Below are 16118 nucleotides of genomic sequence, written 5' to 3'. Positions count from 1 at the left end.
CCAAAACCAAAACTAGTGGTATTTGTTAGCAACAACGTAATAAGGGCAATAGATGTGATTTTTATCTCCCACGATCAATTAATTGTAGATGTTTTGTGATAATCTCAACAAAAGTAGTTCGTATATGAACATAAGGTTAAAGAAGTTCAACCCTTATTCTAATGGCCATTAATAATTCGGGAAATAAATTCACCATCATTACGAAAATATAAATATGCAATGTATAATAAATGTGGGCGCTGTCCATTAGATGAGCCATAAATAAAACAAATTTCAAGCTGTCATTTTGCTAACCATATACACGACGCATCGACCTAAAACTTACATGGTATCATATTGAGATATTTATATCTCTTACTCAATTACCAACATATTCGCATCATACTCCAGTTGGCAAAGAATTAACTTCCACCGATAGTAAATCTTGCATGTTTAATTACGATAAAGAGTCTCTTGATTTCCAATACACCTCATATCATCTTTTGATTTTCAAATAAAATAACATAAAAAGTAAAAATAAAACAAACAATAAAACAAAAAAAAGTACGATCGACTGTTTCTTTTGTATCAACCTATGAGTATTTCTTTTTTTATTTTTAAGTATAATACAAGGAAATAAACACGAACATAATCTATTTCGGCTACTACTAAACATAATACTCCAATATATTATTAACAACAATACAACATACATTTTTTTGAACGACCAACGAATCATTCAAATGGGCTACTGGCTAAATTTACCGTATCAGGATACACTCGTCTTTTGATTCGCGAAAAACCTCACATAAGGCCAACGCCCTTGAACACTCACCCGAAGACACGACAGTGCGATGAGATAAAACCCGTCAATTAAAGGATTCAACTTGTGATAGCCACCTACTCACCTAGTCTCCCATCATCACCTTGATACCTTTGAAACTAAATGATGCGAGCAGAAATCGAACCCGATTAACATGAAACACTAAGGGTCTGTTTGGTATGGGGTAATGGAATGGAATATACGTGGTAATGGAATGGACAAAGGAATGGAATGGGTTATTACCATTCCAATGAACTGTTTGGTTACCACATGAGAATGAAAAAAATCATTACTTTGTATTGTTGGTAGGTAAGAAAAAAATAACAAAAAAATTAAATTAAAATGGTAGTGAGTGGTGGTGGGAGCGGTGGCGGTAACGGTGGAGGTGGTGGTGGCGGTAACAGTGGAGGTGGTGGTGGGCAGCGATGACGGTGGGCGGCGTGTGTGATGGTGGGGCGATGATTGATGGATGCGGCGGGTGGCTGGAGGTGGTGGGTGGCTGGCACTGATGGCGATGGTTTGTGGAGGTGGCGGAGGACGCCGATGGTGGTGATTGATGGCAGTGGCGGCGGTGGTGGGCAGCGGTGATTGTGGGCGGCATGTGTGATGGTAGGGTGATGGTTGATATATGCGGCGGGCGGTGCTGAGTGGCAGCCACCGAAGGCGATGGTTGGTGGCGGCGATGGACGGCGATGGTGGAGGCCGGTGCCAGTGTCGGCGTTGGTTGGTGGCGGTGGTGGGTGTTGATGTTGGCTGGTGGTGTAATTGGGAGGGTGGTGGAGGTTATGTATGGTGAAGGAGGGAATGAAATGAAAAAAAAACATGGGGTATGGATGGAATGAAATTGGGGTATTTTAGAGGGAATGGAATGGACCAGGTAATTGGTCATTCCATTCATTTGGTCAACCAAACACACTATTTTCCATTCCTTCACAATGGGTCATTTCATTCCGTCCTTCATTCCTGTATACCAAACGCTACCTAAGTCTCTTTCTTACCACTCCACAACTAGCTCATTAGCATCATCAATACACCATATAATTTTTTTAATAATTCTCTATATTAATTAATATTAATAATATGAAAATAAAAAAATAATCACAAATTTTCCCTTTATATATTAGGTCACACAACTCATAAACGTCACAACCATTCAAACTTAACACACTAGCTTCTCTCCACCTTCACTTCCTTCGTAGGGTTTTCGCTAGGGTTTTATACTTTTATTATTTATCACCACCACCACCTCTCGCCATGGGCAACAACAAGCTCGATATGTCCGATCTCGCCGGCTCTTTACCGGCCGCCGCCGCAGGTACGTTCAAATCCTATCGTAACCTCTACGATTAGCTTCAATTTACTCATTAATTAACTGTACCGTTTTGTTTTCGTTAATTTTGTAGCTCTTAGCGTTGAGGATCGTGCTGGACTCGTCAACGCTCTTAAGGTTTGTTAACTAATAATTAATTACTGTTATTGTTTTAATTAGTTGTGAATATTATGCTTAATTACATATTTAGATCTACCTGTTATTATAACTAGTTGTGAATATTATGTTTACAGAATAAGCTTCAGAATCTGGCTGGCGAACACTCTGATGTGCTCGAGAGTTTGTCTCCGGTTGTTCGGAAGAGAGTTGAGGTTCTCCGGGGCATTCAGGTAATTGAGATTTATTAATTGTTATATTCAGATGTTTAATTACTGTTATTGTTTTAAATTGTGCTTAATTAGGGATTTAGATCTATCTGTTGTTATAATTAGTTGTAACTATTACGCATAATGTGCATAATCATGACTTGTGTTTCATGTTGAGGTTTTGAGAGGCATTCAGGTAATAGAGATTAATTAATTATTAATTGTGATGTTTTTGTTTTAAATTGTGTTTAATTAGATCTCTTAATGTGCATAATGATTACTCATGTTTCTGAGAGGCAGTAAAGTAATTGAGAATAATTTATTGTTAATTCAGGTGTTAAGTTATTTGTTTTAACTTATGCTTAAATAGAGGTTCAGATCTATTTGTTGGTATAATTAGTTGTGAATATTATGCATAATGTGCATAATTATGACTCATGTTTCATGTTGAGGTTCTGAGAGTCATTTATGTAATTGAAAATAATTAGTTATTATTTTCAGTTTTTAATTATTGATATTGTTTTGAATTATGCTTAATTTGAGATTTGGACCCACCTGTTGTCATAATTAGCTGTAAATATTATGTCTTAACAAAATTATAATAATGTGTGTAATCATGACTCATGTTTGATGTTGAGGTTCTGAGACTCTGAGAGGCATTCAGTTAATTGAGAATATTTAGTTATTAATTGCAGATTTCAGATACTAATTACTGTTATTATTTTATATCATTCTTAATTAGAGATTTAGATGTACCAGTTGTCATAATTAGCTGTGAATATTACGTCTTTTAACAAAATCATTAATTTGAGTCAGCATAACGTGCATGACTCTAATGTGCATAATCATGAATTCATGACTCATGTTTCATGTGATACTTGATCTGAAAAGTTAATAGTGTGATATTTTGTATGTGTTTTGCTTTTTCTCTTTTTGTTATAGGTTACAGTTCATGTGCACATGCATCCACTTTTGTAGATTTTATACTTATTTATATATGTGAAGATACAATTTTTTGATGTATGATATTATCTATCTCTTTTGCATAATGTTATGTGTTTCTGATGTTATATCGTTTGCAGAGCCAACATGATGAGTTAGAGGCAAAGTTTTTTGAAGAGAGAGCTGCACTAGAACTGAAATACCAGAAACTGTACGAGCCACTATACGCAAAGGTTTGTATTTATGATTTGGTCCTTTATAGTTTGATTTAAATGTTGCTGTGTATACTGAGTTGTTACGTTTTGAAATTTCAGAGATATGATATAGTCAATGGTGTTGTTGAAGTTGATGGATTAAAGGATGATTCTGCCACTGATCAGGCAGATGGTAATATACTTTCAATACCATCCCATATCATTTTTCTGTAAAAGAATCTGATTTTATTTTAAACAATGTTTCAGCTAAGGGCGTGCCTGATTTTTGGCTAACTGCAATGAAGACCAATGAAATATTGGCAGAGGAGGTAGCAACCCTGTTAATAACTTGTGCTCTTGTTCTATGGTTTTTCTGTTTTCAAATAGAATTTTAATTTTTTGAATAATAATTAGATTACAGAACGAGATGAAGATGCTCTCAAGTATCTGAAGGATATTAAGTGGTGCAGGGTAGATGAACCCAAGGGTTTCAAGCTCGAATTCTTTTTTGATACCAATCCATATTTTGAGAACTCAGTTTTGACCAAAGTATATCACATGATTGATGATGATGAGCCCATTTTAGAGAAGGCGATAGGGTAACTATTATATAATAATAATAATTATATTTTATCTCACATGTTTCTTAGTTTTAAACTCTTGTAATGTTTGGTACTTTACAGGACCGATATTGAATGGCTACCAGGGAAATGTTTGACACAAAAGATATTAAAAAAGAAGCCAAAGAAGGGATCAAAGAATGCTAAACCCATCACTAAGACTGAGAAATGTGAAAGTTTCTTTAACTTTTTTAGTCCTCCACAAGTTCCTGATGATGAGGAAGACATTGATGAAGAAGAGGTATTTTTTTTTGTCTATTTTTGATGTGCATATTGAGGTTATTGATTGATAGATTTAATAATGAGGAATATCGTTTGCAGGCTGAAGAACTTCAGAATCAAATGGAACAAGACTATGATATTGGGTGAGTGTCAGAATATTATTTACACTTGACATGTTAATATCACTTTTTGACTGAAATGATATGTTTGTTTTATATGCGCTATGTAGCTCAATCATACGGGACAAAATTATACCACATGCTGTCTCGTGGTTTACGGGTGAGGCGGCTGAGGAGGACGGGTTTGATGGCTTAGAAGAAGATGATGGTGAGGATGATGACGAGGATCTGGATGAAATTGATGAGGATGATGATGAAGATGAAGAGGATGACGACGACGAGGATGATGATGAAGATGAAGAAGAGAGCAAGAGTAAGAGAAAACCAAAGGTGAATTTTTCTTATTTTCTTCCTTCTACAAGTAGTTTTGTTCATGATTTTACATTCTAGGATTATGTCATTTAGGTTTTTTATAGATGTGGTATAATACTTTAATTGGGTCGATTTGGGTCATGCTATGGGTTAAGTTGCATAATTTAATTAAAAAGAAAACGAGCCAAATGGTCTTTTTTAAATGTGGTATAAACAGGTCGATTTGGGTCTTGTCTTTGATGGGTCAATTGCATAATCTAAACATTTTAACTTAAGACAACAGACCAGAATGGCTTCGTCTAGGTGTGTATGAACAGGTCAATTTGGGTCATGTATAAACAGGTTGATTTGGGTCATGTTTTTAAATATCTGAAGAATTCAACTAAAAAGGAACAGCCTAAACGGGTAAAACCGATTTGAAGTTATTTAAAGTTGGGTTGCATCTTCCAGTTGGTTTGACCCACATTAAGAAGTACCTATCAGACTATTCGACGACCTGTTTGACCCACCCAGCTTGCCACACTGGCATCTTGTATGCTATTTTGAATCATTAACTTTTTGCAAGTTATTCATTGTCGAACTGTGTGAACTGCAGAAGGGCAGCATATCAAAAACTGGTGCGACAGGCGAGCAACCTCCTGAATGCAAGCAACAGTAATTCAGTAACTTTGAAGGCTGCAAGTGATGTGGTTGAGAGTTTGAAAGTGTTGGTTTAAGAATTTTGGCCTATTTATTTTTGTTTGTTGGATGTTTTTTTTTTAAATTGTGTATGGGAGTTATATTTAATTATTTATCTGTTAGTGTCCAGTTTTTATGTTAGGTTGCATTCTTGATTTGTTGAAAAAGAACAATTTAAGTATGTATGTTTTGGCACCATTTTTGTTGAATGAACGTCTTGCATGTTTGAAGTTTACCGGGTATGTTCGAAAGCTTTTTATGACTATATACCCTTGTGTTTTAATGATATTCATAAACTTACGCAAAAAAAATCACAACTGCTTCAAATGCAATTCAAACAAAAGTGATAATGCGTTACTGTTTCTAATGAAGTTTTCACTAGTTTTCTGCAATTCATGTTCTTGACACGTAATTGGTTTGAGTCATATGATCATATCCGCATAAAGACAAAAAAAATTCAAGTTTCAAATCTCTTAATAAAATGCTTTTCAAGTTATAAATGTTAATACTGTTTTCTAAATTCTTGATGTAAGTCATATCCGAACAGATTAAAATGGTGTAATTGTGTCTTATATCACATTTTCTATCAAATATGGTGTCGGTATTCATAAACCTTATGTTTTAGCCTTCTTTATTTTGATTTTCTTTTTATTTTATTGGCTCATCATATATATGTTAATATAAATAGATTCATAAAACGTATAATGATAACAGTCTCGTTGACATGTATAACTTAAATTTGCTAAAACAAATAACTGAAAATCGAATTGAAACATTATTATTCTAGTGTGAAATCAGGGTTTTTCTTACGTAAAATATAACTTTCTATCTTGAATATAATATGTATTTATTTATTTATTTATTTATTATGTCTCCGTCATTGAAATGTAACCTTTGTTTTTTGTCTTTGTATTGAACTTCTTTTGATCATACACTAATGAGAATCTGGTAAAAAGTCTCACTAAATTGACATATAACATATAATTACTTTTTTATAGATACCATTCATCTACATGATCATGTGACCAATCTTCTTTTACTTTCGTTTGAAAACATGACCCCAAAAAGTAACTATACGTCTCTTTTGAACAATTATATTTAAAATGTTCAGCAAGCTATTTTGAAAAATATATTAAATCAAAAACATTGGAGAGTACGTTATTTATTTGTTAAAAGTGAAGTTGTTTCTTTTTTTTTTCTTTTATTGACCCAATGATAAAAGACGAACTCATACGTCCGCAATAACATATAGGGCTGTCAATTTATGACACGGACATGTTAACACGACACGGCACGGGTTTTAACAAGTTTGGGTTTGAACTTAACAGGTTTCGTGTCTTAAACAGGTCGACATGTTTAAGACATGTTTAAATTCGTGTCCTAACAGGTTAAAGACCTGTTAACCGTTAGTAACTCGTGTAGATTTTTTTATTTAAAAAAATAAATATATATACACTCCTAAAGTCTAAACCTAAAGTCATACTTATAAAAGACATTTCACTAATGCTCGTCAGAACCTAATATTATATTTTTTATGTATGTTATGATTTGCTTTTATGGTTTTTTGTTTTTAGTATGTTATGGATTTGTAGTCTTTTATTTCAAATATGATATGGATTATCTCTTGATTAAGATTTTATGCCCGTTTTGAAAATTTTGGTTTCGTTTCACATGTATTTTTCTTTGTGTCTTTAAAGAAGCCCCTTAACAGATCTTTACAGGTTAACCTGTTACTAAACAAGTTCGTGTTTGGATAAAATGACACGATTAGTTATCGTGTCGTGTTCATGTTTAGCACAACAGGTCATCGTGTCTTATTGTGTCGTGTCCGACATGTTATGACAACCCTAATAACAGACAGTGCGGGGTAGGCCAAGCCCACTATCTCATGTTTCAAAGAAAACTCGTTGGTCCGGAGATTTTTTTATGATAAAACCCAGTTGAGATCGGAAATTCATTTTTCCAATTGCCACGGTGGCTATTTAATATTCTTTCCTTTAAATTTTGAACCTGATAACAAAAGCCCTCCAAATCCTTACACTCAAACTCAACAAGCTTCATGCTTCCCATCCAATTTTTCAATTACTTGGACCACCTTCTTCAAAAATGCACAAACCCTAAACAATCCAAGCAAATACACGCCCAAATCCTGCAATTCAATGGCCTCAAAACCCTATTCTTACCTTCAAGACTCATATCCATTTACAGCAAATTTAACCTCCTCATTTACGCCAGAAAAGTATTCGAAACCGTCCCAATTGAACACCTTTACAATACAATTACATGGAACTCAATCTTAAGAGCTAATGTGATTAATGGAGAGTGTCAAGAAGCCCTTAAAGTTTATACCCAAGTGAGAAAGATTGGAACTTTACTTGATGAGTTTAGTTTCCCTTTAATAATTAGAGCTTGTGGTATGATTGGGTATAGAAGTTTGTGTGATTTAGTTCATTGTCATGTTATAGTAACTGGGTTTGAAGGTAGCCTTTATGTTGCGAATGAACTGTTGGCGGTGAATGGGAAACTCGGGCGAATGAATGTTGCACGCCAAGTGTTTGATGAAATGCCTGTGAGAAATTTTATTTCTTGGAACACTATGGTTTCGGGTTTTTCGTTTAATTATGATTGTGATGGGGCTTTTGATATGTTTAAGAGGATGGAACTTGATGGATTGGAGCCTAACGTTGTGACGTGGACTTCTTTGTTGTCGAGTCATGCTCGGTGTGGTCGGTATTTGGAGATGTTGAGACTATACAATGTGATGAGAAGCAAGTGCGTCGAATCTAATGCTGAAGCACTTGCTGTGGTTGTATCCGTGTGCAACGATTCTGAGCTTTTAAATAAAATCAAGGAGCTTCATGGATATGTTGTAACGGCTGGTTTTGAGGATTATTTATTTGTTAAAAACTCTCTTTTATGAGCGTATGGAAAGCATGAATGTTTAGAATCTGCTGAAAAACTGTTTTCGGAGATTAAAAACAGGAGTTTAGTGAGTTGGAATGGTTTGATTTCATCATATGCTCAATTCGGTTTATGTAATGAGGTTTTTTCTACATTTTTAAATTTTAAGATTTTAGAAAAACGTCTTGTGCCGAATGTGATAACTTGGAGTGCGGTTATAAGTTCATTCGCTTCAAACGGGAGACCCGATGAATCTTTGAAACTTTTCAGAGAAATGCAGCTTGCAAAAGTGTGTCCAAATGTTGTAACCATATCTACTATCTTATCAGTTTGTGCAGATTTAAGTACAACTGTTTTCGGTAAGGAAATCCATGGTTATGTCGTTAGAAACTTAATGAACACCGATCTATTAGTTGTGAACGGGTTGATAAACACGTATGCTAAATGTGGTAGCCTTAAAGAAGCGTATACAGCATTCGAGAACATAAAGGTTAAAGATTTATGTTCATGGAATACCATGATTAAGGGGTACGGAATGCATGGATTTGGTGAAAATAGTTTAAAAATATTTAAACAAATGGTTAGTGATGGATATAAGCCTGATGGGGTCACTTTCGTTTCGTTACTTTCTGCATGTAGTCATGCGGGTCTGGTTAATGACGGGCGTGAGTTATTTGAACAAATGAAACCCGAGTTTGGAGTTGAACCCGGGATGGAACACTATGCTTGTATGGTTGACCTTTTTGGGCGGGCCGGGCTTTTTGAAGAAGCAAGTGAAATTGCTAAAAAGATGCCTTTAGAGCCCAACGTGTGTGTGTGGGGTGCTCTTTTGAACTCGAGTAGAGTGTATAAGAATATTAATTGGGATGAAAGTTCGGTTTCAAAGATACTTGAGGTTAGTTCTGAAACCGGGAATTATATGCTGTTGTCGAATATATATGCTGAAAGTGGTCAATGGGAGGAGTCTGCAAAGGTCAGGGTTTCGGCTCGGGCGCGGGGTTTGACTAAAACTCGAGGTCAAAGCTGGATTGAAGTGAATAAAAGGGTGCATATGTTCACTGCAGGGGAGTTTGTAGAGAGTGAGATTGATGAAGTGCAAACACTGGTCAAGCTTTTGAGTTTTGAAATGAGGTTTAAGATTGTAGATGAAGAAATTTTGTTAACTTATTAATTTGGATCATTTTACATGTAAATTGTAAATATCTTTTGCTTAGCAATATCACATATTGATTTTGTATTGTTTACTGGACTTCTAGTGGGTTTTTACCATTATACCCTTATTGTATTTAATTAGTTAAGTGTTAGTTAAACAGTTAGTTTGAGTTCGTATATGTAAGGGAGCGAGTGCACCGAGTACACCACCCCAGTTTTTGTGAGTAGGTTGCCGCGTAGTTGGGATTGAGTTATGTACCCGGGTGAACTCATGATTTGTTGTTGGGATGATTTTGGTTGACTTGAGGTGACATTATCCTATTAGTTAATTGTTGAGCATGCACCCAGAGTCCCGGGTGAACTCATGAACAGGTGACGTTTACGGTCTACGAACATAAGTTATATAATTTTCCATTTAAAAATGTGAAAACATGGTATCCCACTTGCATTATATGATAATTGGTAGGTAACATGTCTTTCATAAATTAAAAACTAATTTGGTTTATCGATTTTAATAATTGACCTTTTTTTTTAATAATTTAACTTACTACATACACCAAATATAGAGTATTGAAGTATTTAAGATTTAACACATGTAACCACACTTTAATTCGTTGTAACCAATATTGAGGTTCGAACCTATTAAACAACTTAGCTTTAAACATATGACTTGAAAAGAATGTCATTGGAGGCTTCATATTTCTTTTAAAACTAGCATTTTGCCCCACCGCGTTGCGGCAAGAGCAGTGGAGCACAATTTTTGTTGTCGTTGACATATGTTTAGACATTAGTCATCCAAACACTAAGAAGTACATAAAAACATTGGCATATGCATATCGTAATTTCTTGCCTATGTTTTCATTATACAAAATGCCAACATTTCAGTATGGTTGCCATTAACAGTAGCAATTAAGTGTTGAATGTGCAACGTACCAATATATTTGACCATTAAAAAGTCAAAACTTTGTGGATTATTATAAACTTAATCAATAAAATAGTTTTGTAAATTACTTTGAAATTTAAAAATTTTATTAGATGAGACTGCTATAGTTGTTGACTGTGAAGTTAATTTGTGACCAGCGTCTTTGTTGAAATGGACTCAAGCTGCTTCCATATAAACAGCCCTGACACTTCAATTTGAACACCAAACCTCATAGGAAAATTTAGATGAACCAAATTAGGCTTGTAAATGAAAGAGAAGTAAATATACATTTAGGCTCACGAACATAAAAAATAAGACAAAATTAATACCTAGTTACTTAACACAGATGAAGACCCGTAAGCTCTATTCAACAAAACAAAAGTGAGCCCCTACAAAATAAAAAATCCATAAATCATACATACACATTCATGCTTATGAAAGATAAAAGAGTGGCATATCCTACAACAACAGCAATGTGACATGAATCAAAATATGACAATATTGATCACTAAACAAAATAACATGCACATATTTTTTTTCATGTTTGGTTAAACTTTAAAGTTAAACAAACAAATATGAATATGCTCTTGTTCATGTTGAGTTTAATATTCAAAGATAAATTGGGCCTTCTAGTAATTATTAATGTGGTTGTTTTAAGATCTAAAACTAATACACAAAATTTATGAACCAAGAAACTTACAAATATATTAAAAAATGTGTTAACAACAACTCAAGGGAACAAAGTGTATATGTATGTAGTTTGTTAATTTCAAACTTATATGAGTGTCCGGTATTCAGTTTAAAACCAAATGAATCAAATCAAGTTAACCGAATTAGGTTTTGGTTCAAAGATTTCCAGTTGACTTCAAGTCGAATTAACCGATTTTCACCAAATTACCAACATACCATTGTTTTTAGGCCTTATTTTGTATAATTTCTGCTTAACTCAAAAAATCAAATATAGTGTTTCGCGTATTACAGTTTCGCCTAAAGAAACCCGCAGGTATAATATAACAACCAAGTCGCAAAACACAATACATTAACCATAATATTAGTTAAAGGGGCTTGTCTAAACCTCAACAGCAATCACAAAAAGACCAATCAAATACACATGCATACAGTACACACATATATAATAAACTAAAATGGCGTTAGAAACAAACATATAAAGTGAATGGTATCAATAAATCACATACCAATAACTGTTCATTTGATTCGGTGTATGCGTTGTAGATGACACCATCCATGGAAGGAAGATTGATGGTAGGTTTTGCTGTATGGGGATTTGCGATGGATGAAAGAGAAGACAGTGCAAAGCACGTGATAGAGTGGTTCAAGTTGCAAAGCATGAAGTACAACCTATGAAGCATACAGACCTTTGCAATTGTTATATATATAATTGTGGATGCAATAATATAATATCAAAATACACATGAAGTTTCAATTTATTTGCTAATAGCAATGCAAATCTTTGGTTAGCATGGTGATATATGCATACAATTATACAAGTAACGCGACTGTTATTTGCAAGACATCAAAATTTTAAAATCCAAAAAGAAAAACTCAAAATAGATGTTCATCCCCGGTGTGCCTTGCCATCGACCACCTCACAACAACAATGTGAATCCAACCACTGAACCACCTACCACATGAAAGTGGTACCTTGTTTCCAACTATGGTAAACACGAACAAGAAATGAGGAAATCGAAGGATTAAGTCGAAGAGAAAGATGTGGTCGTGACCTTTAAAAAAGACACCATATGTATCATTTCACAACAAAAGTTAAAATTCATCTCAATATTTAAAGACCATGTAAAATATATTGAAACATTTGTAAAATAATAGCTATTCTTTGACTTTAATCTCATCTATATTGAAAAACAAAAACACAACCTTGAGCCTATAAAAGCAGACAAAGAAATGGACAAACTCATGATTAACAATTATGGCTTAAATGTCACATATTGATTAATATAATAAGCGGAATGCGGAAAATAAAGCAACATATCACTAAGGCTGAGGGGTGTGGGGGGCTCTAATGGGGGCGCGTGTGGGGGCTCCAGCCAATAATATTGTGACGTGTGGCAGAGAGAGAAACTGGATAAGGGGGGTGTTGGAGCCCCCGTTGGATCCCCTGGCCCTGATGTGGAGGGGCTCCAGCAGGGGCTCCAGCGGATTTTTTTTTTATTTTTTTATAAATATATTCAAAAAACGTATTATTAAAAAAACTCATAAATTATTAAAAAAACACACATTAAAAAAAACACATTAATATCTAAAAATAAAATAAAAATTAAAGTACTAAAAAAAACACATTATTCTTATTCTTCGGCTTGGTCTTCTTCGATCAACCTCTTTCGGATACGTTTCTTTTGCTTTTCCATCAGCATTTGATCGACCGGATTTAGGTTACTGAAGTCTCTTGTAAGGAAGTCCAAATCTCTCATTCGACTTTTTTCCTTTTTGTCATTAGAGACCACCTCCATGGTTTTGTTGAATTTATTGAGGGATTCAACAAGATCGATGATGTTTACGGCTCCCCCCTCAGCCGGTTTTTTCCCCTTGGCGTCCCTTCCCAATGGCCGCCTCCTCGGCGGTGAAGACGTTTCCTCCCCCGCATTGTTTAGGTCGAATCCAACGCAGCAATCCGACCCGGCGGAAGTGCTATACGCTCCAGACGAACTAGTTTTAGTCCGTTTCGGCCCTACTTCCGCATCAAGGTCCGGCGCCACCAGCTCAACCCACTTGGAACACCTCCATGATCTTGTTCTCCTCAAAGTGTCGCCCTGGAGGGGTGTTGTCCGCTTTGGGAAGAAAGGTAAGCTTGCACCTCGTTATGTTGGTCCGTTCAAGATTCTTGCGAGAGTGGGAAAAGTTGCCTACAAACTGGACCTGCCGCCCGCGCTCAGCAATGTGCATCCAACTTTCCATGTATCCAATCTCAAGAAATGTTTAGCTGACGAGAACCTCCACATACCACTTGATGAAGTTCAAGTTGATGAGTCTATGCATTTCGTTGAGAAGCCTGTGGAGATTATGGATCGCGAGGTAAAGCAAACCAAGCGCAGTCGCATCCCTATTGTCAAAGTTCGTTGGCAGTCCAAGCGCGGAGCCGAGTTCACTTGGGAAAGGGAAGATCAGTTGAAGATCAAGTACCCGCACCTTTTCTCTGCGCAACCTACTTCAAGATAAATTTCGGGACGAAATTTCTTAAGGTAGGGGAGACTGTGACAACTGCCCAATCCGACCCGAACCAGGTACCCGTTTTCGAATCCGATTCTTTTTATGATTTAAAATTTGATTATTAATCTTTGTAAATTTAACATTAAATAAATTATATATATATATATATATATATATATATATATATATATTTTTATATTACTTACTAATAATAATAATTTCTTTTCCGCCGACCCGTCCCTTTCTTTCTTCTCTCTTATCGCCGTCCCGCCCCTCTGCTTAACCCTTAAGCCTGGAACCCCTTTTTCTCTTAACTCTTTGCTTGTCCTTTGGTTCTTCCCGCCTAAGGATGTCTGCGCAGCTCCACGCGCCAGACTCCTTGCAAGGAAGCCTGCGTGAAGACCGGCTGTTCCTGCGATACGCGAGACGAACTGTTCCCGCGGAGCGCAAAGGATTGTAGTTCTTCCCGCGACGCGCTAAGAATGGTAGTTCTTCCCGCGGCGCGCTAAGGATTATAGTTCTTCCCGCGGCGCGCTAAGGATTATAGTTCTTCCCGCGGCGCGCTAAGAATTGTAGTTCTTCCCGCGGCGCGCTAAGGATTATAGTTCTTCCCGCGGCGCGCTAAGGATTGTTCTCTGTCTGCCTTCGCCCTCGCGCGCGCTCTCGAGTCTTCTCGCGCTAGACCTTAAGTCTTTTCTTCAGTTTAGGTCAGCCTATATGCTTTTGAAATATCTTATCTTTTGTACGAGCACTTTAGGTCAGTTCCGACATCTGTCCGAAAAGCCACTTTCGGCGCAGCATGCGCACCAATCCTATTGGTTGACAGAAAAAGTGACTGGCATAATCTTTTGAAATCTTCTTTTGCATGTCTTGAACAGTGTTTTATCTGACACCTACCATGCTTTGATCTGTAACCTGTCAGCTTTTCCCCATCCCCTGCAGCTGCCGGCATATCTTTTGATATCTTTTGCTTTTGGTTTCTTGTGCTTTTCAATATCTTTTGCTTGATTTGATAAGATCTTTTCCCCTTTCAAGGGATTGTGTTCCCTTGGGTTTTCCTATAAATTAAGCTAATTTCTTGTTTATTAACACTACACACACTACACTTCAACACTCCCCAAATCTCTCTCCCTTTTGCTCTCTGCCGTAGTTCCTCTGCAACTCCACTCCTCTCTTTGCCTCCGTCTTCTCTTCTGTTCTGCTCAGAATCTCGGTAAATATGAATATTTATATTTTGTTTTAATTTGTTTAACTAACAAAAAAATCGATACTTACTGCATATATTCAAGACATAAAAACCAATCGTTAAACCAATAACCTCTTATTTATAGGTTAACTTGTGCTTGTTTAAAAATTGGATTCTTGCATTATCTTTCAACACACCTTTTTCAGGTGAGTAATCTCGTACTTAATCCCCTTTTATTTTTAACGTTTTGGGATGTTCATGTGTTCGTACAACTTAAGTCTTAAACTTGTTTATGAAATTTATGTGCGCAAAACCCCATGTGTTATGGACGTTTACTTGGCTGTTTATTTGTATGTGTGAATCATTAACCACTTTGTTCGGCCTATTCCGAAGTTTTCATGGATCCATTAGATGAACACGGGAGACCTATCGTTTACGGTTTTCTTGTTTTGTTAGCACATTCACGTATGATTATTTGTTTTTGTGCTCGATTGGGAGCACGGATTGAACTATGAGCTATGATCTATTTAGGCTTGATCACAATCTGATTACACCCTATGTTAAACCCCAGTTAAGCACATGTTGCGCGCAGTGTTTGTTATTATCTATTTATATCTATTAAACTTGATTTCTCACCGACACGCAAGTGTTGACGTTTTATTTTAACACATGTTCAGGTTTGCTGTAGCTGCTTTTGGGAATCTCAAGGACACGTAGGATGTTTTCTTTTTCTTTGGACCTAGAATAAAATGTAACAAGACAAATTAAGTTATTTGAATATTTTGAGTTATGATATGATTTATGTTACTTTACGATTCGTGTTCTGCGCGTGCGCAATGAAAATGTATTTATTAAATATTGACACCCAAATAGTGTCACGAGTAATGAAACAATACGTGGCGCCCCGATGTATAATCCGCCATCGGTCGGGGTGTTACAGATTGGTATCAGAGCTCCGTGACTTTAGGATAGGTGGTTAGACGTAACGACCTAGAATACCTAAGAGTCCCTTCTCGCGCATGAGAAATATCTCATGTTTGCGCGCTAATTGTTAATTACTCGATATTTATAAAATATGCTTGCACATACGCAGCACATGATTTCATGTTTTATCCGCGATCTTTCGATTTTTATTGATTTCAATTCGTTTCTTTACTTACATATTCGTTTGTTGTTGGGACTTAACATTGAAAATCCGAAAAGTCATGGTGATACATGAATAGTTGATTTTCAATCCCCATTAACTTTAT

The 16118-nt window shown here is 36.0% G+C and overlaps 2 protein-coding genes and 1 pseudogene across 3 annotated transcripts; all 3 read left to right on the top strand.

Annotated features, from left to right (window-relative positions):
- The first annotated feature begins 1943 nt into the window (after window positions 1-1943).
- LOC143588196 (nucleosome assembly protein 1;2-like) lies at window positions 1944-5769 on the top strand. Of its 2 annotated transcripts, XM_077069275.1 has the most exons (12): window positions 1944-2117; window positions 2206-2249; window positions 2366-2443; window positions 2890-2907; window positions 3520-3612; window positions 3694-3766; window positions 3841-3902; window positions 3988-4172; window positions 4257-4434; window positions 4515-4558; window positions 4645-4864; window positions 5442-5769. In XM_077069275.1, the coding sequence occupies exons 1-12, from the start codon at window positions 2057-2059 to the stop codon at window positions 5502-5504; spliced, it is 1119 nt and encodes a 372-aa protein (XP_076925390.1). In that variant the 5' UTR covers window positions 1944-2056; the 3' UTR covers window positions 5505-5769. The 2 variants fall into 2 exon arrangements, with proteins under 2 accessions (XP_076925390.1, XP_076925387.1); XM_077069272.1 differs by lacking the exon at window positions 2890-2907 and having other exon boundaries at window positions 2366-2461; window positions 5442-5767.
- Window positions 5770-7477: 1708 nt separating this feature from the next.
- LOC143586293 (putative pentatricopeptide repeat-containing protein At1g17630) lies at window positions 7478-9609 on the top strand. Its single transcript, XM_077067865.1, has one exon. It carries the CDS (start codon window positions 8700-8702, stop codon window positions 9594-9596), a length of 897 nt encoding a protein of 298 aa, XP_076923980.1. The 5' UTR covers window positions 7478-8699; the 3' UTR covers window positions 9597-9609.
- LOC143586906 (putative pentatricopeptide repeat-containing protein At1g17630 pseudogene) lies at window positions 7941-8444 on the top strand (annotated as a pseudogene).
- Window positions 9610-16118: the final 6509 nt, after the last annotated feature.

This window comes from Bidens hawaiensis, unplaced genomic scaffold (assembly GCF_021521415.1).
Source record: "Bidens hawaiensis isolate Kalapana, Puna unplaced genomic scaffold, B.hawaiensis_p1.1 tig00001575_1, whole genome shotgun sequence".
Taxonomy (NCBI): Eukaryota; Viridiplantae; Streptophyta; class Magnoliopsida; order Asterales; family Asteraceae; genus Bidens; species Bidens hawaiensis.
Note: the sequence above shows the minus strand (reverse complement) of the source record. Positions and strands in the feature narration are given on the sequence as shown.